Here is a 24,412-nt window from a genome sequence, read left to right as displayed (position 1 = left end):
GTTGTCCAATTAATTTCTTTCTATTTTTAGTAGAGACGGGGTCTCGCTCTTGCTCAGGCTGGTTTCGAACTCCTGAGCTCAAACAATCTGCCTGCCTCGGCCTCCCAGATCTTTGAATATATTTATCATAGCTATTTTTAAAGCATTTGTCTGCTAATTCTACCATCCCTGCCACTTCTGGCTCTATTTTTATTGATTGATTTTTCTCCTGGTTATAGAACACATTTTCCTGCTTCTTTGCATGTCTAGTAATTTTTGATGAAATGCCGGACATTATTAATGTACATTGTGGGGCGTCTGCGTTATATTGTTGTCCTTTACAGAGTATTGGGCTTTGTTCTGGCAGGCAGTTAATTTACTTGTGGATGAGTTTGATCCTTTCAAGATTCCTTTTAAGGCTTTGTTTGGCAAGCACTAGAGCAGTCTTTAATCTATGGCTAGTTTAGTCCTATTCCCAAGGTATGGCCTTTCTGGAATCACTACTAAATACCCTGGATGCTCCACTCTGGTTGGCCAGAACTCTAGTTTATAGCTTCCCAACAGTTGTTCTTTGACCAGCCTTGCGAGGCCCCACCACGGGCATGCATAACTTAGTCTACGGTGAAAGATTCAAGGGGCTCTTTCTAGAGCTCCTCCTCAGTGTAGCTCCCTCCTATGCATACTCTATTCTGTATATTTCAGCTTACACTCAGCTCTGTTTTCCAGCTTAGTGAGACTGTTATACTTTCCTTGGGTTCTCCCTCCCTGGGAAACCCTGGAGGAAAGCTGAGGTGATGGTCAATCTCATCTCTTTTGTTTCCTTTCTCTTGGGAATCACAGTCCTGTACTACCTGTTTTCCAATGTCTGAAAACAGTTTCTTATATTTTATCCAGTTTTCTAGTTATTTATGATAAAAAGGATAAGCTGATAGTAGTTACCCTGTCTTGGAAGTTGCAGATGGGAGTCTTGTAAGCAATACACCTTGATTTTAATGAAAGTGTAGCTTACTTTTTCCATGTCTATGAGAATAACTTAAACTCTAAGTGCTCCACTTATTTATTATGAAAACACAATTTGGAGCTTGGCAGGAGGCAAGGGAAAACAGATTTTCTCCATCATTTATCCAGCTGAGAAATCTTTCACACAGAGTTTTTCAGTAGGGAACAGCTCCTGCCCTTATCCTTTTCTCAATTAGGATCTCTACTAATGTTAAAATCAAGAAAGAATGAATTTGAAGAAATGGTAATCAAAATCGAGGAAAATGCAAATGTATGCAAATTTTTCATTATACCTAGATAATTGTTTTGTTATTACAGGTCCATAAGGCCCAAGTTAACAATTAAGTGAAAACTTAATAGCAAGAACAAGGCTTCTCCCAGGAGGAAAAAAAGTTGATACCCTCAAAATGTTTTCCACTCTAACAAATATCAATATTCCAATCAACACAAGCAAATTCTTTCTTGTTTATTAATGAGTCCTAGGGAAAAATGAAGGAAGTTTACAGAGAATGTAAGAAAACTCACTGAATATCCCAGCACCAGCCACTTTTCCTCACAAACAGACATTCTCCCACATCCCGTACATGTGCCCCCAGCAGTCCCCAAGAGCAGCTACAGTACCTGATGATAAATATGGGAGGTGTCTTCTTTTTATCAACTGTATGGGGCTCAGAGTAGAATATCCTGACTCCTAAATTCACAGTGTTGACCCTTTCAGAGACCACTGTACCGCAACACCTTTTTCCTAGGAGCTACAGAGACAAGCGCGTTGGTCACATCTACCGTTTGCTGAGGGTAAACGGCAACAGCAGTTTGAGAGCAAGAAGTGAGGTATGCCTTGTCACTACAACCTTGAGAACTTCTCCACTGTGCCTCCGTCTCTCTTTGTTGAAGAGCCACACTTGCTCTTGACTGATTCCAAATTCTAGACGCAAGCTAGCTTGCTTGCTTATTTACTTATTTATTTTGAGACAGAGTCTCACGCTTTGTTTGCTTATTTATTTATTTTGATTTTTTTTTCCTTTAAAAGCCAGTCAAATTTAGCAGTGGGGGGTTGAATACCAACTTTAGTGACACTAATGTTAATAAGTTCTGATAACCAACTACCATCGGACCAGAATTTATTTATTTTGAGACAGAGTCTCTCACTCTGTCGCCCCGGCTAGAGTGCAGTGCTGTCATCATAGCTCACTGCAGCCTCTAACTCCTCGGCTCAAGTGATGCTTCTGCCTCAGCCTCCAGAGTAGCTGGGACTATAGACATGAACCACTGTGCCTGGACAATTTTTTTTCTCTTTTTAGTAGAGATGGTCCCACTCTTGCTCAGGCTGGTCTCAAACTCCTGACCTCAGGTGATCCTCCCACCTTGGCCTCCCAGCATGCTAGGATTGCAGATGTGGGCCATCGTGCCTGGCCTAGAAGCACTTTTAAATGCTCAACATAGGCCAGGTGCAGTGGCTCAAGCCTGTTGTTCCAGCATTTTGGGAGGCTGAGGCGGGAGGATAGCTTGAGCCCAGGAGTTCAAGGTTGCAGTGAGCTAGGATCGTGACACTGCCCTGTGGCCTGGGTGACAGAGTGAGACCCTGTCTCTGAAAAATAAAAATAAGTAAATAAATAAATACTCAACGTGGCTAGGCAGGGTGAGAGAAAGAATCATCAAGTACTGACTATCCTGGACAGAAGCTGCTGGATTTCTGGAGCTGGGAGCATCAATTGGCACACCTAGTGCAAAAGTCAGATGCCAGCAAATGATGACCAGGTCAGTCAACTGGGTCGCATGCTGGGTTGGCTGAGTTCTCAGGGACCTGGCCAACGCTATCCAGCCCCAGCAAACTGTTCCCTGAAACACAATGATGGCCTATTAACAGCAGATTGTAGGTTGAGATTACTGGAAACCAGGCTGGGTCAGAGAAACTAAGAACGGAATCTGACATTAGATGACGCAAACTGGCCCTACACTTATAGTTTTTCTCCACCTTTATCCTGTGACACCCTCCAGGTCTTTCCCTCCCACACACTTGGAAAAATTGAGGTGGTCCCCCTGGTTGCCTAAACCCATCTCCCCGTCAGCTCCCTTGTTTTGGAAGGAGATGATAAATAAATCAAAATGCACTAAGCAGCACTTCCACAGGCACTCGCCTCCTTCGCTGAATGTGCACCTCATCAATCACACTATTGTCTGCTTGAAAGGCGAGCCTTGTAAATGTCATATCCACTCAGGCCCAAGGAGAGGCGCATCCAAATGCAGCAAGGAGTTTTAATTGGATAGTGTAATTAAACTAAAAAACCCCAGCAGACTCCCTTTGACAGGATAGATGAAGACCCCTTTTAATAGGGCTAGGAAACATATCCGTTAAAAGGATGAGGCACTGCCTGCTCCTGATTGTGCTCCAGAGGACTCTTATGAAAAGGCAATTCAATAACTGGGGCATTTAATATGTTAGAGTCCATTGTGTTCTGTAATCAGGCAGTACTTACCGTATTTGATCTGGAACTTATGAAATAAGTCCTTGTCAGAGGATAAAAACAAAACATAGCTTGCCCACCTAATGTTTGCAGTGCCCAGACCTGGTGGGAGTGGACAGAGGCTGAGGAGGGGCCGTAGCCCTCCTGGGCTGCAGGTCTACTGGAGCATAAATGCAGGTGCCTTACCTATTGGGGCCTACAGTATGCCACCATGGCCATAGGTATCCATCTGTTCATCTTGGGGCTGTAGCTTTTTCATCCAGCAGTGGCTAACGCCACCCTCATTCCTCCTTCACATTCTTGAGAGCATCTAAAGAATATGATCAAATTCCTGGGTACCTCCTCCATTAGCAACTAGAATGTCTGTCTGTCTGGGGAGAGGGGGAGTGTGTGTGTGTGTGTGTGTGTGTGTGTGTGTGTGTGTGTTCTCTGCTAGAACTACCCTTGTCAAATAGGAAGAAGAGAAATCAGGGGGTCAGAGGATTCAATGTATAGGCTGGGGTGTGCCCGGGTTGATTTTAGTAACAAACGTGATCCTTCTGCCATTCTCCCTGCTCTCCTTTGTTGGGAGAGAAGGTAGGGATGCATACACCGGCTCATTCAGACACACGCAACCACACACGCATGTGAGGCCTGTAGTTCCACAAACAAGGTAAGAGAATTAGTGAGAACACGTGAAAAGATTCGTGTCTGCACAGGGCTGTATTACAAGTAGCCCATGACAATCCCTTTCAGATGGAATGCTAGTGTCCCAAGGACAAGTTCAGGGATCCCAGCATCTGGGTGAGTAAAGACAGCCTCTGAGGTGGGGCTCAGTTGGGGTACAGAGGCAACATTTCAGACTTCCCCATCTTTAGCTTTCCAAAACAATGAGATGCTTTCCTTTATTTATACAAACCTCGAAGTCAGTTTCCCTGGGCCTTCAGACTGATTTTTCTTTTTTAAGGATAGTGAAGGATTTGTTTCATGACTGCTTTTACTCCCCCATAAAGCCTGCTTGGAGCTGTGTTTGCAAACCTATGAACATTCTTAATACCGGTCTTTCACTATGGGTTGATGAACCCGTTAAGAACATATAAGTGAATACGTATAATCTATGAAAACTGGATACTGAATTAAACCATCAAATATCTTTAGGTTTAAATGAAAACTACATAAAAGCATTTCAGCTTTTCAATTTGGCATTCAGCTTTTCATTTAAGCATTTCAATTTGGCTATCACTTCTAGCCAGTATGAATTCTGCTGGAAAAGCTATTTTCGTGCAGATGTGGAATTCAATGGGAAAGACTGACTCGTGTACCAACATCAATCAAAATGTCGACTTCCCTGGCAGCTCTCAACAGTAAGGCAGGTTCAAAGGTCACAGGATAAAGAAAAAGCCAAGCTCTGGTTCAGCTCTAATATCTCCTCAGTAGAAGTCTTGCAAAAGTACCCCCTTCTGTATTAGCCTTGCTTTCATTAATCTTCTTGCCATCTTCTTTAACTAGTCATGCAGAACCGCTCGATAGCAAGACGTATAATGGGGAAGGCCCTGTGCCTATTACCGCGTTAACATTCTCTTAAGCCCCAGTGCAACAATGGAACAGGAAGGCAAAGGAAATCTGGGACTGCAGGGTGCAGTGCAGGCAATTCAATTACAGCCTGGGCTTACCTATGTACTTCTGACCTACAAAACACAAGAGGCCTTTGTGTCTAACTGGCTTGGCCATTAAGGTTGCTGAAGATCACAACAATGCTGATCTTTTCTATTTAAGCTAAATCAATGTGGACAAATCATTATTCAGTAGCTTTAATTTAATTAGTAAATTAAATACATTACTTTACAGATCTTGTCAAGTACTTATGAAAAGAAAGATTCATTTAAGCGGGAGGTCACCAATAAGCCCAGATAATTTAACTCATAGCCTTAACTGAGTCTCATCTCAAATATTCAGCAGGTTTTGGTCATGAGGGTTTAACAGTCTTCCTCAGCTGTGGTTAACTCTTAAACCCAAAGAGTTCCTATCTTGTATCAAAACAGTGTTTTGGATAAAAAACAAAACAAAACAAAAACTCCCCCCACATAACCAGCATCAACAGAATCAGATTTCCTTTAAATTATACTATTGCAAAAGAACGTAATCAGGTTACCTCTATTATGTTGCTTCCTTAAGATTTTATATGATATATACTTAATTGAGATACAGAGCTCTTTTCAGCTATAAAGACGACAGCTACTTTATTAAGGTTTAAATCTGATTTCTTAATGATAGGCTGCTTCCTTTAAAGACTCTAAATGTGCACAACCTTCTTATGATGAAACCAGACCTGGCATGGTTGAGGCTGGTACTCAACTATGGCCCGAGAATCTGATGAGTACCAGTTTCACAGAAAGGTCCCTTGCTTTCGTTTCAGTGTAAGAATTCAAGGCCAGCACTTAAAAAGAGAGCCCATGGCATTCAAAGCCTGTGCTAGACCTGTATAAGAATTGAAAATTAATTTCTATAAGACAATTTAAACATGGCAGTTTGTGATATGGAAACAGTCTCCTCTCCTATGTGCTGTAACATCCTTGATCAGTTAAAGCGAATATTAAATCATCTTTTAGAGGTTTGTGACATCTTTCAAAATAGCAAGAGATATCCTAAGAAGCAGCAAAATCTGACTGAGAAATCACTGAATTGAATAATAATTATAATGGCAGTATGATTTTTTTTCCTTCAATTTAGAAAGGCAGAATTTATTCTTAATATCTCAGGGCTTGTGATAACACAGATTTTCTCAACTAACTCTTTCCGAAGCCCATATTTATATGTATAATTTTTTTAAGGCCTGTATCTATTTAGTCATTAACTTCCAGGTCCTTAAGCACTCACAGGGACAGAGCAATAAATCTTTCCTCTGAGAACCTGGCCTAAGAGGGAGAAGTCGAGGGTAAAGGAAAGGGAGCCACAGAACTGCTATTTATGAAGCATGGCTTCAGAGCCTGGGTCTTTCCGATCCCACAATATGTGTAATTATGTGTTTCATTGCAGCCGTTCAAATGCTCGGTCCCTTTGCCAAGTCAGCTATTCACACACTTTTTGGATATGGCATCAATTAAACTTGAGTTGTGTTCCTTATGACGACCAAATTAATGGTTTGACAGCAGCTTTCTCAATAAACACTGCAAACTGGCCATATTCAAAGGTTTTAAAAACCATTTCTTTTCTGTTCAAAATTCTGACAAACACGTCTCAAGTAAGACTGGGGACAACTTCATTATCCTCCTAACACTTAATGCCTTTTTGTAAAGAAGGCTGTTTAATAACACGTCTGCTCTGTTTTCACAACTAAATTATTCCAGTTGGTCACACGTTCCAGTCTTCAGCAAGACACTTGTGTTACAGAGATAAAAACATGAAAAAGGAAATATATTGCAGAAATCAAAAACCTTATCTACTTCTAGACTCTCTTTCTTTGCCATAATTCATTCAAGAAGGCCCCAAGAATAATTTTTGATGTAAACTCAGCTACAAACATACATCACTATGCTGATAAAAATCACAGGCTAAACTTATGAAATATAGTGACTTTCATTTCTTTAGTGATGTTAAAATAACTTTTTTCTAAGGTTCAACAGACACAAAAGATAAAAAGGGTGACCATTAATCCTTTCAAAAAAAAGGAAGAAAGAAAAGGAAGACGCCCCATAGATTAATTCCGTGGTCTGATGATAGTCTGAGGATGAACTTTTTAGATTGAGTCACTGAATTAATTTGATGAAGATACTGGAAATCATAAAACACATAGCATCAAGCTGATTCATTTAATACATCTTTGTTTGGGCACTTTACAACATAAATTATGTCAGATAACTTTTGGTTTCTAAATTCTAGCCTCTTGAGTTCAATTTCAAGTCAACAAACCACTGAGGACAACTCTGCAGGCACTGTGCTAGGGACTGAGGATGCAGAAGCCAGTCCCCGGGTCAATCAGTTCAGTATGGAGATGGGGATGGAAGGGAGGGGCAGACCTCACATAGACATTAATAAATACAGCACAGAGCTGTTTTACTAGAGCTATGCACAAACTTTTGGGGGCAAAGTAAACAGAGAGAGGCTGACATTGGAGCTGGATCTTGAAAAATGAGTGGGCTGAGTTTGGGGAGGTAGAAACATCCATGAATTAGAGGAAGGGTCAGGGTCGAAGGCATATTCCAGCAGTGGGAACTGCAGAAGCACAACATGCGTCGTGTACAAGTAGTTCACAGTGACCACAGCCCAAATTTGAGACGGGAAGTTATGGGCTATGAGGCCAGAGTGGTCAGCAGGTTGTCAATGTTTGCAAAGATTATCCTGAGGAGTCTGAATTTTATTCTGTAAGCCTGTTAACTTTCACATCTTTTTTTTTTTTTTAAAGCATCAAAATCCTTTTATCAGCTGACTTTTTAAATGCAGAATCCCTAAATAGAAAAAAACGTAGAGTTCCTTTGGTTGAAGGGGAGGCCTTATGCCCAATCCTGCCTTACATACGCACGCCCCTGAGGTCCCTAGAGTGCTGAGGAACGTGGTTTGAAAAGCACTGCTATAGGGAACAGGGACTTAAGAAGAGGTTTACTGGGGTAGTGAGCCTCAGGAAAGTGCCACAATTTCTAGGTCTCTAGAGCCAGAGTGAAAGAGGAAGAAACCGCTGTAAGACCCACATATGTAATTTTTACACAGAACCATCTCGTGTATCTGAAAATAAGACAAAAGACTAGATTGTCAATACTGAAATGATGGGGCCCACATCTGCCCTGTATCCCCAATGCTGGGACTTGGCCTCATTTACACAGATGTGTAATAATTACTTCTCTACTGACTTGATCCCTCGAGGGACTGGGAGATGGGTGGCCGTGAATCTTTTCTTCGTTCCCTGCTAGGCTGGGTGTGTTACATCCTGTACCTTCAGTGCCTGCATCGCAACCTTGCTTGGAACAGTGAGTGTCCTAGTGTGAGCGTGAGGAAAACTCGAATCCTGCTTCTAGTTCTTTCCTGACCTTTCCACTCCAGCTTATCCCTCTATGCAATATGCAAGTGATTGCCCTTCATTTCTCAGAGACGTGGAGAATTAACAAAATGTTACTTTTCAAAGCATCCTTAGTTCTTGGGAAGAAACCTGCCAGAACAATAGCATTTTTCTTGGCTGACAAGCTGGAGTGAGTGGGATTAGGAAGAAGATCTTTATCCAAAAACAGAGAGAATCCAGCAGCCTTAGGGCAAGGTCCCGAGGGCAGCAGGCAATTTTCTCACCAGCCTCTTGCGGAGTCAGAGGCCTCACTGGGATGGCAGGAATGGCAGGAAGGGGTTGGGGATGGCCTGATTCCTTTCCCTGTATTCCACTAAGTTCTCCCTTCTTGCCAAGCTGTAGGCTAATGGGATGAGAGGAGGAGAATATGTAGCCCAGCACAGCTGGATTTGACAGAAAATTTAAACACTCACCCATAAATGAGGCAATGTCGCATGTACCCAGTCTGCAAGCCCCCTTCAGGCCCCTGTTCAGTCAGTATTATCTCAAAAATTTGAACCATATTATAAACACTTGCTGGCCTTTACATTTCTTATTGTTCCTTTTGAGTATATAATTCCTTATAACATTTGTTCTCACATTTAGTGGACATTGGACATAGGGAATTAATAAAAATTAGATGCTCAGTCTGTACCCCAATTTACTAAATCAGAATCTACTGGGGTGGGCCCTGGCTAATTACATTTGAAATAGGCTCCACAGATAATGCTGATATTTACCAGATTTTGAGAACCATTATCTTACAGCCTTCTCTAGGCAACTAATACACCCTTATATAGTTTAAACTTTTTCTTCCATGGAGGAATTTCAGTGTGATCTATGTGTCCTTTTTGCCCCCGATAGGACTGAAGGCCTAAAAATGATTAAGTGACTAATCTAAACGCTACACCCAATTACTTAGCTGCAAAAATACAATTGCCAAAGTATACAACTGGACTGTATCTACCTTGATAATTTAAGTGTAGCAATGCCAACCCAGCAGTAATCTCTTCTGTAGGACCTGGCAAGAGTTTAATTATGAGCTGGTAGGTCACGCAGCTGCCAGTAATCTGGGGAGGTGTTGACACTTCCAGCATGATGGATATCTAAATGTCGTCTTCAGCTGCCTCAGGAAATCCCCCTGCTTTCCTTGGTCTGGCATGGAAGGCAGGCAGGCCCAGGTCTGACAGGTCAAGTCCCCCAAATGAGAAGGGAGTACAAAGTGAAATGAGGGCTCTAGTGAGTGCAAATTCCCAGCAGAAATCTGGCCCTATCCCCCCAGTCTCCAGGGCAGGGCTACTGAGGTCAGGAACAGGGCTGCAAGGTTCTCTGCCGCCATCAAGACCAGCCAGGATGGGGCTCATGTCAGGCTCTGGGTACCATAATACAATCCCGTTTGATTAAAAGAAATTTCTGGTAATGAATTAAACAGACCCAAGGAAAAAAGGACACGGTGGCAATATATTCTCCTGGCACCCAGCACACAGAGGGGAAGAGAGGGGAAAGAGAGAAAGGAGACATAAATAAAAGGGACTACTCACTGGGGCTTTTTTCTTCAGCAAGGTCACAGGCACAGAGCAGGTCAGAATCGATTGAGATGGGTTTCTGCTTAATCCAAAACTTAGTGCTGGCTTTCTGATTTGTAACAGGGTCTATCTCTACTTTGTCTCCAGAGATACCTGTAAAGTGAAGGGGAGGATAAAAAAGAAGCCATAAGAAGGGGAAGGTGTAAGTGATTTCAGTGTAATCATTTGACCTGTTTTATAAATCTTAAATTGGATGAACGTGAGCTCTTTCTTAGGGCTTTGGGGAATGCCATGGGTTCCTTAAGACAGACATAAGACTTCAAATGGCACACAGAAGTTGCACAGTCTGGTTTTCTGGGTGGGTGAGTTGGGGTAGGGAAAACGACCCAAACTGTATTTTCGAAAAGGTATTAAGAAACATGCCTTCGGCCAGGCGTGGTGGCTCACGCCTGTAATCCTAGCACTCTGGGAGGCCGAGGCGGGTGGATCGCTCAGGGTCAGGAGTTCGAGACCAGCCTGAGCAAGAGCGAGACTCCGTCTCTACTAAAAAATAGAAAGAAATGATCTGGACAACTAAAAATATATATATAGAAAAAATTAGCCGGGCATGGTGGCGCATGCCTGTAGTCCCAGCTACTCGGGAGGCTGAGGCAGAAGATTGCCTTGAGCCCAGGAGTTTGAGGTTGCAGTGAGCTATAATGATGCCCCCGCCCTGTAGCCCGGGCAACAGAGTGAGACTCTGTCTCAAAAAAAAAAAAAAAAAAAAGAAACATGCCTTCTTAGGTACAACATAAGATACAATAATAGAGTTTACCTACATATTGTTAACTATGTTACCTCTATATTATAATGAAATAAATCATAAAGTTCACTTAAAAAACAGTTTTGATTCATGTTCTTTTCTTTTTTTTAAAGAAGAAGATCTGGGGTGGACAGGTAAATCTGTAACATCCCCTATGCCTCAATAGCTAAGCTACCCATGAACAGTTTCTGATCTGGAAAAACCTTACACACTAAAGATGCCGGTGGAGAATCTATCTCTTCCTTTTTGTGACACTAAGTAATTATCCAAGCTATATTTAAAGGAAGTCACAGGAGGATCCAAAGGTCCTTTACATAAAACCTTCCAAGTTCGAGTCTTGGAGCCTGGCTTCAGACTGTGGAGGTCACTGCTTCTCTGCTGAGAGAGAGGCTTAGCACTGGGTATGAGCTTTATGCAACAAAGACTTTATAACAGGAATCCAGAATGTTAAATACTGGCACTTCAGGTTTCATTTTCAGAGCTATGAAAGACATGACATGTTGTACACTGACTGGGAGTAAAGGTGTTCATAGAACAAAGGTAATGCCAGGTATGGGAGGTGTCCAGGGGTAAGTATGGAAATGAACAATTGCTTTCCTGGTATTGCAGAGGAGTACATGCTCAGCCTGACACACACCATCTAGGCTAGATGTGCTATTTTCCCTCTTTTCCTGAAAATTGAGGAATATGTTCGTGAAGTGAGACAAAAACCTTTAATACGCCTTCTATGGTGGGCCCCATATGGAACCTTAAAAGTAATTAATTTTTAGGCCATAGTTTAAAGGTCAGGGTCAAAACAAGAAAAAGCAAAATGAAGTAAAGATGTAAGAAATAATTAGAATAATCAAATGTGTATACTGCAACAGAAAAGACAATCAGAGTTTACATATTTCATCCTATCAATCACTCAGAAATTTTTGAACAAAACGTGAGAAAACTCAGTAAACCAAAAGAACCAGATAAAAGAAACAGCCTAATTAACTCCCCCCAAAAAAAACTTAAAAAAAAAAAATACACACACACACACACACACACACACACACACACAGACACACACACACACACACCAACAACCATAGTCTGAAAGCAAATTAAAAAAGAAAACAAATACAAACAAAATCCTAGCAATTAGGTCTGCTACACACTCCATTTATTTCTATTTTATTTTATGAATACATAAATCCCAAACACCAGTTAGACAAAGGCAGAAGTCTATGTGCAGAGACTAGTAGAGACTCCTCTGCCGCCTTTAGAGGAGAAAATGCCGTGACAGTTGCTTAACCCTGGTCATTACTGTGTGGTCTTTGGTAAAGAGGAACAATTGGTATTTTTTTACTAATCGAATGTTGGAATTTGTCATTAGACATATTTCAGGAACATCATGCTTCAATTAGGCATAATGTCATAAGTCCAATTGACTCTGGACGTTCAGGTCTAGATGATTTCAGGAGGGTGAGAATGTATCAGACCAATTTTATTACATTTCACTTAAAATAGATTACAATTACCTAGTTACACTCTTGCCTCCAATTTGGTCATTAATTGTTAAAGATCTGGACATTTCTATAGTTCCCTGAAAAAATAAAAGTACTTAAGCCATGGTTGTTGGTAGCAAGAGAGTGTGTGTGTGTGTGTGTGCACGTGTGTGCATGTTTTCCTCCCCTTCTGCTTCTTATTTTGACATTTATAAAAGTCAAAACAAGCAGAGCAAAATAAATGTGCATATCTCTTATGTGGAAATAAACCCTGCCCCACATTCTGTTCTCAGAAAGAGAGGGGAAAAAAAATCATCACCAGAGAGACATGGTTTTAAAATTTTGTTCTATGGCCCTGCAACTCTTGAAGCCATAGTCAGTCAATATTGTTAATGTACCTTGTTAATTTGATAGGATTTGTCAGGTAACTCCACTGGAAAATTATATAAAACTGTTCCAGATGAAAAGATGATAGTGACATGAATTAAAGTGATAGAACAATAGTGGAATATAAACCAGAAATGACACCCAAAGTGGCTGTTGATTTATTGCCGTACTGAGTTTGGTTCTGGGCTCCCATGTATATTAGTGCTACAAATCTGGGTCCATTTAGCAGAGGGATGCTCATACATACATCACCAGCTCCTGCTCCAAGCCAAGGTCACTCCCCATTGCATCAATCTTTTCAACAGAGCCTACTTCACAAAGCAGGACTTTTGTAACCATCTCAGATGTAACAGACTCTCGTTCTCTTTCATCTTTCTTTTATCATGTAAAGTACACTTTAACTTCTATTATTTTTATCTGCAAATTGTTACTGTATAGTTCATCCATTACAGGCTGTATCTCTGCATCAACTGCCTATGCTCTCACCGCCATAAGAACACTTTGCCAATGACGCCCTTTCCTGGGGTTATTGTGCAGTCACTTTTCACTGAGGGGAACCCCAAGACTGGGGCTTGGGGATGAAGATGTGGGAAATGGATGCAATAGGTTCGAGGTGAGCAGACAGGTGGAACACCATTTAAATAATTGGTGTATTCCAAAAAAGTTGTGTGTAAATCAGATTTTTTTTTCCTGAATTGAATCACATTTTCCCACTGACTTTTAGTTGCAGAGATACTCTATCTTCATTTTGAATTGATCTGTAATTGGCAGGGGCTCCCAACACTTTAGTTTTAAGTTTCTCTGCCCTGTAGGCTTTCAGTCAAGTAGCTAATGATCTGTAAAACACTAGCCTGCCTAGAGGAGTCACTATTTAAAGGAACCTGTAGGAGAATCTTTCCTGATGGGAAAAATCCTTTTGTACATTAAATAATCTCACCCTACTTGAGATTTGTGTGAGTCTCAGCTTCTTAAAGCAGAGCATGCAGCCCAACAGGACCCTGTTTTTCTCCTGTTCGCCAAGTGGCAGCCCTCTGATTACAGGCTGGGAGGGCCTGAGACAGTCCATGGTGGGGGCCCATCTCCCTGAGCACACCCAGACCCCACTGCTGAAGAAAGAGAGTTCGCAGAATCCAGCCTGGAGGAACAGAGACCTCTTCTGTCCCTGGCCTGAGGTCTTCTTCTTGGTTAAAAGAAAGAGCTTGGTGGAGGAGAAATCAGTCAGGAGGCTGGTGCCATGGTCCGGGCCATGGTCCAGGACCGTTGGGGATGGGGTGCGGTGAGGACAAGCAGGTTAAAGACAAAAGCACTGGGACTAGGCAAATGACAGGATGTGGGGTGTGAGGGAAAAGGGGGAGTTAGAGAGGACCCTGGGGCATCGCTGCGGTGATGAGGGGAGGGGGAGGAAGCTGTGGAAGCCAGGCTGGTGGGGCTCTCAAGTTGGTAGGACAAGTAGTGCAACTGTGACTCACTTGTCACTCCGGCTTCTTTGCTGCTAAGGGGAGTGGGTGGGTGAGGGGGCCAGAAGCAGCACTGTCTCCCCGTGACGGCAGAGCACTGACAGAAGAGGAGTGCTGCATGTATGCTCCTTGTGGCTCGCTTTCCTCAAGGCAAAGGCTTAGGCCAAGAGCAAAGGTACAACCCTAGCAGCTCACCACGGCTCCTGCTTCAGCGGGCTCAGGCACCAGGAATCATTCGGTACAACCTTCTCCTTAGGCCTGACATTTACGATGCCAATTATAGACACCATTCACTGAGCACCTAAAGTATAAACACAACAACTATGTGCCAGCATGGTTAGAAATCCATTGATTCAAATCTCCCAACAACCTCATGAAGTTGGTTACTATGTTCATCCCTATTTTATAGACTAGCAAACACAAACACAGAGAGGTTGAGTAACTTGCTTAAGATCACCCAGCTCATAAGTGGCAAAGCTGGATCTGAATGTGTCCTCTCAGCCATTACACTATTCTGCAAGAACCATGCTAAATGTTTTACATAACATACCCTAGGAGACCTTACCCAAGGTGCTTGTCTAAAGTCAGGGAGTGTTTAAGTGGAAAAGCCACTTTTCAAAACCCAGAGCTGTCTGCTTCCCAAGCCCTGGTTCTTTCCACTGCTCCACACAGCATCATCTGTTTGAGTTAAGATGATGTAATAAGGAACTATGCCCGAACAGTCTTTAGTCTCCTCTGTCAGCTTTCACCAAGGAATAAATGAATGTTCGAATATGCCAATAAATGCATACATCTATTTCTGTTCATACATGGCAATGGGGCTAAAATCCAATCAATATTCTTCTTTTTGACCACTGAGCATGACTGTGATTTTCTTGCTAAAGTTTTTGTCTAAGGTCACTGAAGGAAAGGCAGAGGTATTCCTTAAAGCATCACTTACGTACCATTTTAAGTAATTCAAATTATAAATCTATCTCCAAGGTAATAAGGGAAGTTGGCTTTTGTTAAATTTATATTTTTCCAACTTAAATGGCTAAAAATAGAGGAATGGTTAATTCAACCATGATGGAATACAATCATGAAAAATTGTGCATAAGAAAAGTTTTGACTTGGAAAAATTCTTATGACACGATTGAAAAGGACAAGAAAAACATTTATAAAAAGGAGACCAATAGGATATGTTCCAAACTGGTAAGAGTTGTCAACTCTGGTTAGTGGGATTGCATTCTTTCCTTTTCTGTATTTTTCCAAAAGAAAAATTCTACCAAAAATAAAAACAAATATCACTTTAATAGTTGATATTTTTTTTTTGGTTTCCACTTCAGACTTAAGTACGCTTTCCCAACGTTTAAAATGTGGGGAAGGACAAGTACACTGAAGTCTTGGTAATGGTGAAAGCGACCTTAAACTGAAGAATGCTCCCTCCCAGCGGTTCTCGAGCACCCCAGGCCTGAGCTGCGGGGAAGCACGCAGGAGCGTCATGACACCACTGGCCACTCTCAAGCTGGAGCCCAGCAGGCTTCCCTGGCCTGGCTGTGGCAGGTGAGGAAGAGCCTGGGCCGGCCTGGAGCAGCCAGGGTCAGCCCCTTCCCTCGGAAACAGGGGAGGCTGTTTGTCTCCTTCACCGGCTCTCTCCCCTCACCGCTCAGCCACAGCCATCCGTCATGACCTTTTCATGCTCCCACCCCTGACAGCTTCCAGATACAGTGAGTCAAACTTCACTGGAAGCAAACTATCACACCAACTGTCAAAGGCAGAAAACACTGCCTGATTGCTCTCCTACATCAACGCCAGCATATAAATCCTGCCTTAACAAGACAGCTCAAAATAAACAAAAACACTACTCTAATGTGTATACAATTCTCTGGAGAAACTATTTGTCCAAGCCTTTAGAGTTATCACAAGGAGACCCTTGTCTGTTTTAACTAACTAAAAGATTTCCATAAAAGGAAATTAGCACTGTGTATCATCTTCTCCTAACACTCATTGTTAGCAGAAGGGGGCAGACTGACTACCCACTTCGGCCAGCCCCTGTGCTAGGTCCTTTCATGTACAGTGGCTTACTGAGAGCTTACAACACCTCCATTAGGAAGGTAGTATTAGCCCATTTTATATTTAAAGGTAGTAGTACAGGGAGGTTAGAGACGGGGACTTTGGAATCAGAAAGTTCTAAGTTCAAATATCAGCTTTCCTACTTCCTAACTATGTGACTTTGGGCGAGTTGCTATAAAATGGAGATAATAATAATATATACCTCATGGGCTTGTTGTGAGGATTAAGTGAGATAAGGCATGAAAAGTGCTTGGATTTGTGCCTGATACATATCTAGTGACTAGTACTACACCTTCTAACGACTACTGTTATCAGGAGTCAGACACTGGTCTAAGGGGTGTGACACGGGCCCAGCGATGAGGGTCAGGACTGGGAGCTCAGGGAGCTACGGGGAGGTCGGTGAATGAGGGACCTGCCAGCCCTTGGCTTAGGGGGTGGGGAGACTTCTCCCTGCGACCTGCTCTGCATCCCAGTCTTGGAAGCACCAGAATCCAGCTGGGGAGACCAACACGTTCATCCCCATGAATCCTTTTAATAACTTCCCACCATCACCAAGTATCCCTGGGCCTATCTCTTCCCTGCAACCTTTAAGAGTTCAATTCAATATCAGGAAGAATGTTCCCAGACCTGGAGTTGTGGAAACTTTTCTGCTAGGGAATCCCCATCCTATAAGGTCTCCAGGTCATTAATTTGGACACCTTGATTTTGCTGGCACATTCCCACTGGTGTCATCCTGGGCGAAGTTACTTCTGCCTTGGAGAGCCTCAGCTTCCTCCTTCGTAAAATGGGGGTAGCAACAGTACCTACTCCCCAGGGTGTCATGCAGATGGAATGGCATAAGCACATAAAAAACTTAGTATGTGCTGGCACATAATAAGAGCTCAATCAATTATTACTTAAATTACTATTAAAAATGAACCTCAGAAAGGTGAAATGATGTACCACCCCAGGGTCAATCAAGTTAGTAAACTTCCAAGCTGGAGTTGAAGCCTAGGTCTAGCTAAGTCTTCTGTGTGTTCCCACCTGCCAGCTGTTTCCTATGTTCCAGAGGAGAATGCTTGCCTCCCCTAAGGTACTTATTTAAAATAGCCCTTTAGGAGGCTAAAACAACACTTGGGCAAAAATTAGGGCATTTAACACTCCATGTCTCAGTATTTCCTGAGGTTCTGTTTATTTGCTCAGACATCATGAGCTGTGGTTCATTCATCAATTTCTTACAACTTTTAATCTAAGACTACAAAAGCCCCACTGTTGTTAAAATCCTGGAGTAGCTTTTCATACAATTCTAAAATCCTCTTGTCTGCAGGTTACCTAGAGCCTACGAAAGCCTGGAAAAGCCCCCAGGGAGTGCCACTGAACAACTCCGGGCCAGAGTGGATTTTGCTGAATATACGCAGCCAATCGATAGCATCCACACAGCAGTCAGGGAAGTCTTTGAAACTTGTCTGAATTTACACACAGGATCAGACACACAGGCTGTTTGGGCTTAATGAGACCTCAGAGATCACCTAGTCTGGGGCTTTCATTCTCCATATGAAGAAATTGAGGCTCAGAGCTGGGACATGACTTGTCTGATGTCACCCATTAATGACAGAGCTGTAATCGTAATTCATACCCCATACTACTAACCAGGCGAGGGCTTAAACAGACCAGCTCCCTTGCCTCATAGGAGTGCTATGTACTCACACACCAATTGAACGCATTATAGTATAAAAAGCACGGCCTCCAGCAACATATTTGGCACCCAAAATAGATGACAAAATCACATTTTGGGTCATAACTAAAAGGAAACCCAGCAGAACCTTATTTTCTTGAGATGGAGTGGGCACTAAGCCCCAGGATGACTGGTTCCATTCAAGCAGCCAACCATTCCAAACCTGTTTGGGAGTCACAGCTAAAAGCTGCCAATTCCAGTCTGTGGTCAGGAAAAGATTCAAGGACAAGTCTGAGTGTGCCTGACCACACTGCCATCGTGGGCACGCACACTAAGGGGTGCCCGAACATGAACAAATGCACAGCTGCATTCAGTACAGAGCTCAGTCCCAGAGCAGAGCTTACTTAATGAGACCTGGGTGTTTAATTCCAGCACTACCTGTCTTTGGATGAGGGGTAAATTCTCTCAGGTGAGCTTACAATGTCACCTGGGAAGCAGTAATGCCATTTCCTAAGAGAATTTATAGTATTACTTGTGGAGTGGGGAAAACCCCGATGTTCCCCATGTTTGGGCCCTGCTACACTGTTGGAGTGCAAATTCCAAGGATGAGGAAGTGACAAAAAAGTACAGAACCTTGGATGAACTCTCATGAATCCTGCTCCCATTAATTCCATTACGCCAGTAGTTCTCAACTTTTTCCAATTCTCAATTCTTTCTCAAGTACCTAAGGAACCTGACACATTGTCATTAACAACCCTGGATTACTGACAGAAATTCTCGAAAGGGTGGCTCTGGCAGCAGGGAACTAGTGGAAAATGCGTAGTTAGAAAAAGCTCCTGGAGTTTTTGACATTCCCAGTCATTTCCCTTAACCCAATCACTGCGTTAAGCACTAATGTAAAGGAGTTTTCTGGAGGCAGTCTTTTATTTTTTTATTTTATTTTTTATTTTCTTATTTATTTATTGACAGAGTCTTGTTCTGTCACCTGGGCTAGAGTGCCGTGGCATCAGCCACACTGACAGCAACCTCAGACTCCTGGGCTCAAGCGATCCTCCTGCCCCAGCCTCCTGAGTAGTGGAACTACAGGCATGTGCCACCACGCCCGGCTAATTTTTTCTATTTTTAGTAGAGACAGGGTCTCGCTCTTGCTCAGGCCGGTCTGGAGGCAGTCTTAATAGTATTTGTCCTGCTATCTTATAAGTTCATTAGCACTAAACTCAATTAAAAATTTTGGTTCAGAAAATACTATCCCAATAGGGACAGAACAATCATTTAATAGTAGAATTGCCATCCGCAAATTACTGAACAGACTCGGGGATTTTGGAGTCGAGTGTGATGCATGCCTCCTTGTAGTCATTTTAGTGTCTTGGAATGGAATGGGGTATCTCCTTAGGGTTCAACGAGAAAATAAAATGGAAACATGGAAGGAAAATCAATCCATTTCCTAAGAGCATGCATTTCCAGATCATGTAATTACTTGAACTGTATTCCATAGGTCCCCCAATTGAAAACGAGGCAAAATATTTGATTCATACAGCCACCCAGAGCTACTTTTAGTCTCAGAGTGAGCCTGAGGAGTAGTAAAGTCCAGGCCACAGCTGCTTGCTTTCACTCACTCACTCTTGTGTTGTTGCTGTGTTTCTTAAGTTTGCATATTGCACGTTTAAAATAACACTGTAACAAAGTCTTTCTCTGAGTGCTGGCTTATACTTATTGACTGGGGGTTAAATAATAACTGCAATAGGAAAGACAAAGCAGGCAAGACAATAAATAGATGGCAAATATGCTACCTCTCATCATACTCAGGCCCAGGGCAGACATTTTTAATCAATCACAGAGTTTCTTTATGTTGCCCTCAGACACAATTCAAGATGCTGTCTCAGCACAACTCTCTGGGCAGACATTACAAACTTGATTGCAGTCAGTTTATGAGATGAAACCTTTTTACCTTCTCTAAGATATGTGGTACTGTACTTGATACTTTTGATAAATAACTACTATAATCACAAGTAATATGATTATACATACTGGATCGTTTTATGAAGAGATAATGGAAGTACCCATGGAACTGTGGTAGAGGTTATTTTATATCCTTTATTTGTAAATCCTATACAGATTCTGTATATTCTATATGGAATTATGTTAGGTTGTATGTGCAATTATGATACAGATGGAATTCATGGTATATTATGTGTTCAGTGACATGGGAAGGGTCTACATTGACAAATGATAAGGCAAAAGAATCAAGTTAGTACAAGTGGCACAACTATCAAACTACTTCTCAGCCTGAGACCCTGTGTTGGGAAAACCAGGCTGACCTGCCCAGTCAGTAAAAACAAGCTTGGATGAAGAGATAAGGGGTAAAAGTCCTTTAAATACTATGAGCCTTTGTGTCCCAAACACCATAATTAAGGGGAGATTCTTTTTTTTTTTTTTTTTTTTACAACAGGGTCCTGTTTGTTGCCCTGGCTAGAGTACAGTGGCAGGATCAGAGCTAACTGCAGCCTCAAACTCTTGGGCTCAAACAATCCTCCTGCCACAGCCTCCTGAGTAGCTGAGACTACAGGTATGTTCCATTATGCCTGGCTAATTTTTCAAATTTTTTTGTAGAGATGGGATCTTGCTATGTTGCCCAGGCTGGTCTCAAACTCCTGGTCTCAAGTGATCCTCCACCTTGGCCTCCCAAAGTGCTGGGATTACAGGTGTGAGCCACCGTGCCTGGCAAGGGGAGATTCTGTGCCAGCTGGTGTGGGATGAGGCCAGGGACTTTGTGACTCTGATAGATGACTGAGGTCAGAACCATTGCTCTAAGGTGCCATACAAATGAGAGGTATCACTCTGGTGATGTCTCGGCCCTCTCTGCCTCGTTCTTTTGTCAGGTTCTATGCAGCCCCTTGGCTGGTGCATTGTAATTCAGCTTTTGCCAGCTGGCTAATCAATATTAACGCTTATTGATAATATACTATGGGCTTCCTAGATCACGGTTGGCATTCACCATCTGACCCTTTTCATGTCAATGTTCCCCAACCTACTTCCTCCTACCAACCTTGGCACGTTTGGGTAGCACTGTCTCAGTGCCTGACTTCTGTCAAGTGGTTAGGCACATTGAATTAGGCATATAGGAGATCAAGATAATGGCTAGAACTTTAACTTGGTAGAATTTCAAGCAAGGTCTACACTTAGAGGCATCTGCACTTTTAGGCCCAACATAGAGGGAAAGCAGACAAGATGAAATATTCCAAGAATGTTTTAGGGAAATGCAGGGAATGGTGAGGCATCATGGCTTTATTTGGTAAGCTTTCCAGGCTGGTAGAGCAGGGGTTGAGAATAGATTTCAATTTAAAAACCAACTCCAACTGATTGGTAGGGGTTGCTTACAGGGCTGTCTTGGAAAGGACTGTGAGGTTAGCTCTGGGCCCAGAGGGAAGAAGTGCAGTGGCTGATGAACAATGTCTAAAGGGGAGTAGAAGAGGGAGTTGTAGTACTCATGCTACACCGATGTCCATCTCCAGATGCTAGGTGAGGGAGAGGAGTCAGAGATGTGCACAAGTTTTGGAGCTAGCCAACTAGAAGTAATCGTTTCCTTTACAAAGGCAAGTTATTAACAACTGAGTCACCTGTGGTGTGATGGACTGGGTTTAGCGTGCGGGATTGGGTTTCAATCCCAGTTTGGCTACTGGGACTGGTACTCCCCGTATATCCTGATGGCTGAGGGGGAGGGAGAGTTAGTACTCATTAAGTAGTAGCCATGTGCCTGTAAACACTAAGTACTTTACACACACCAAATTATTTCATTAATTCCCCCAAGCCTCAGTTTTCTTAGTCATGAAATGGGAACAACTATCAATGTGCTGTGTAGATTAAATGATGTAATAGGAATGAGAGTTCTTTGTATAATATAAATCATCATAGAACTATAGAGTATCAGCACAATGATGATTTGCATCCAAGGCATAATATAGTAGTTAGGCTCAGGACTCGGCCTCAGTCTTAGGTTCTGATCCCAGCTTCACTACTTACTAGGTTTTCCCTATACCCAGTTTCCTCATATAAAAAGTGAAGATAATTTCAGTACTATCTGATAGTAGTTGTATTATTTCAGGCATCACTGCATGAAAAGAAAGAGATTAGCAAAGTGCCTGGCACACAATAAGCACTTGACACATAATGACTGCTTTTAAAAATTATATTTCTTTTTTCCTTTTGTTTTGAGACAGAGTCTCACTCTTTTGCCCGGGCTAGAGTGAGTGCCGTGGCGTCAGCCTAGCTCACAGCAACCTCAAACTCCTGGGCTCAAGTGATCCTTCTGCCTCAGCCTCCCGAGTAGCTGGGACTACAGGCATGCACCACCATGCCCGGCTAATTTTTTTCTCTATATTTTTAGTTGTCCGATTACTTTCTTTCTATTTTTAGTAGAGACGGGGTCTCGCTCTTACTTATATTTCTTATTAATATTATTTTAAAAGATCGTCTTTAATATAGGTTTCATTAATAGAATCCAATAATTTTTCAATCATAGGAAAGTCTGGTTTCAGTTTGGGTCTTAAAGATCAAAGTTTGAGTCTCTCATCCCCTGACTTTTTCAGAAACGAATGGCAGATGGTAAAATTGGCACATCAGCCACTACTTCCCCACCAGAAGACAAGCAGCTGTAGTGGCACTGCAGAGCCTCGGGATTCCAATCTTCTGCTGTGTGCTCTTACGTACCACTAATTCAGCGTGGACAGGTGGTTTTCTGTGGAATCAGGAGGGACGCCAGGCAAATGCCACACACAGACACCACTTAGAAGAACTTGCCACAGGGACCAAGTGAAATCTCTGTTCTGACTGACACAGGATGGACGGGCAGAGGAGACCATCCATCAGTGTCAGGAAAGATCTGAAGCACCTGGCTAGTCAGGTGAAATAAAATAAATTATTTACTGATCTCAGAATCCAGCTGCTCACTTGAATGTTCATAAAGGGTGTTCTGCTTGCTGCCCTGCACTTTGTAGCAGAATCTATTTCAGAAGGAAAGAATTTCTGGATTGCTGTGTTGTTAGAATGAAGGGGTGTTATTATCTGCTTTGTAAGGAGGGAGAGTGTCCTAAGTTATATACCTGACCTCATCTACATGGGAGGGGACAATGAGCTTATTTATTCACTGCATGATATGATACTCATGGGTGCAGTTTATCTGGTTGTTACAAAATTCCTTAGGACTAATTAATGAAGTTTTTGCTTGTAATGCTAAAGATTGAACCTAGATTCATAATAGAAACAAATGTTCTGACATCTGTTTTAGAAGCTCCTCAGAGCTGTGACTCTCCACCAGGGGGAGCCATGTGTGACGCAGGAAGCCCTCAGAGGTGACTGGGACCTGGCCTCCAGTCGCCTCATTTCACAGAACGCTCCAGGGAAAGATGTGTACACCACTGTCATCATCCATTTCTACCTGACAAGTCTCCACTGTGAAACTCTGCCAGGAGAGCTACCACCTAATCTGAGTGATCTGGTTCAATGCTTTCAAGATGGTGGACTAGGAGAGGGCAACGGGCAAGATAAATAATGACGACAATGACAGCAACAACGCTAAGATAAGCTACCATTTATTTATTTATTTTTTTTGGAGACAGAGTCTCGCTATGTTGCCCGGGCTGGAGTGCCATGGTGTCATCCTAGCTCACAGCAACCTCAAACTCCTGGGCTCAAGCGATCCTCCTGCCTCAGCCTCCAGAGTAGCTGGGACTACAGGCATGTGCCACCATGCTCGGCTAGTTTTTTCTATATATTTTTAGTTGTCCGATTAATTTCTTTCTATTTTTAGTAGAGACGGGGTCTCGCTCTTGCTCAGGCTGGTCTCGAACTCCTGAGTTCAAACAATCCGCCCGCCTCGGCCTCCCAGAGAGCTAGGATTACAGGCGTGAGCCACCGCGCCCGGCCGATAAGCTACCATTTAGAACACAGCTTCTATGGGCCAGACACTTTCCTATAATCTAAAAGGTAAACACTGTAATCCTCATTTTATAAATGGCAAAAACTAAGACTGAAAAGGTAACAGACTTGTCCAAGGTGACACTGTGGGTAAGTGGTAAAGCTGGAATTCAAACCTAGTCCTGACTGACTGCAGAGCCTGGGCTCCTCCCACAGATCCTTTTGTGAACTTTTTCCTTTGAATGAATATACAAGTCAGAATCTGATGAATTAAAGTTTATCTGTTTTTGCCTTTGGAGAAAAGTAGGGAAAGCAGCCCACCATCTTGGTTATCACTCCAAGGCACTGCTTTTCACAATGGGGAATGAGTAGGATGGATTCACTAATAACGCTCAACTGGGAAAATCCCTGCCTTGGGCCTCTGTCTTGACCACAATTGGGCTATTTATTGGGCCTCTTAAAACTAGGCCCACTTGGAAAAAGCAGACCGTTTGCTACTGGGCAAGTTCCGCAGCCAGACACTAAGTGGATGTCTGAGTAACATTCTTAAATTTTAGTAAACTTTTAATTAAAAATATACACACAGAAAGTGCACACATCATGAGTATATATAACAGCTTTTCCACAAAGTCTACATACCCATATAATTAACACCCAGATCAAGAAACAGAACCTTCCCGGCCTCCCAGAAGCCC

The 24,412-nt window shown here is 42.6% G+C and overlaps 1 protein-coding gene across 2 annotated transcripts in view; it reads right to left on the bottom strand.

Annotated features, from left to right (window-relative positions):
* MAPKAP1 (mitogen-activated protein kinase associated protein 1) overlaps window positions 1-24,412 on the bottom strand; it is a 204,223-nt gene that overhangs the window by 18,544 nt on the left and 161,267 nt on the right. For both annotated transcript variants that reach the window (XM_012639818.1, XM_012639819.1), the window contains one exon: window positions 9,993-10,130. In XM_012639818.1, the coding sequence (XP_012495272.1) occupies window positions 9,993-10,130 (138 nt within the window). The remainder of the gene's footprint in view (window positions 1-9,992; window positions 10,131-24,412) is intronic.

Source organism: Propithecus coquereli, unplaced genomic scaffold (assembly GCF_000956105.1).
Source record: "Propithecus coquereli isolate 6110/MARCELLA unplaced genomic scaffold, Pcoq_1.0 Scaffold142, whole genome shotgun sequence".
Taxonomy (NCBI): Eukaryota; Metazoa; Chordata; class Mammalia; order Primates; family Indriidae; genus Propithecus; species Propithecus coquereli.
Note: the sequence above shows the minus strand (reverse complement) of the source record. Positions and strands in the feature narration are given on the sequence as shown.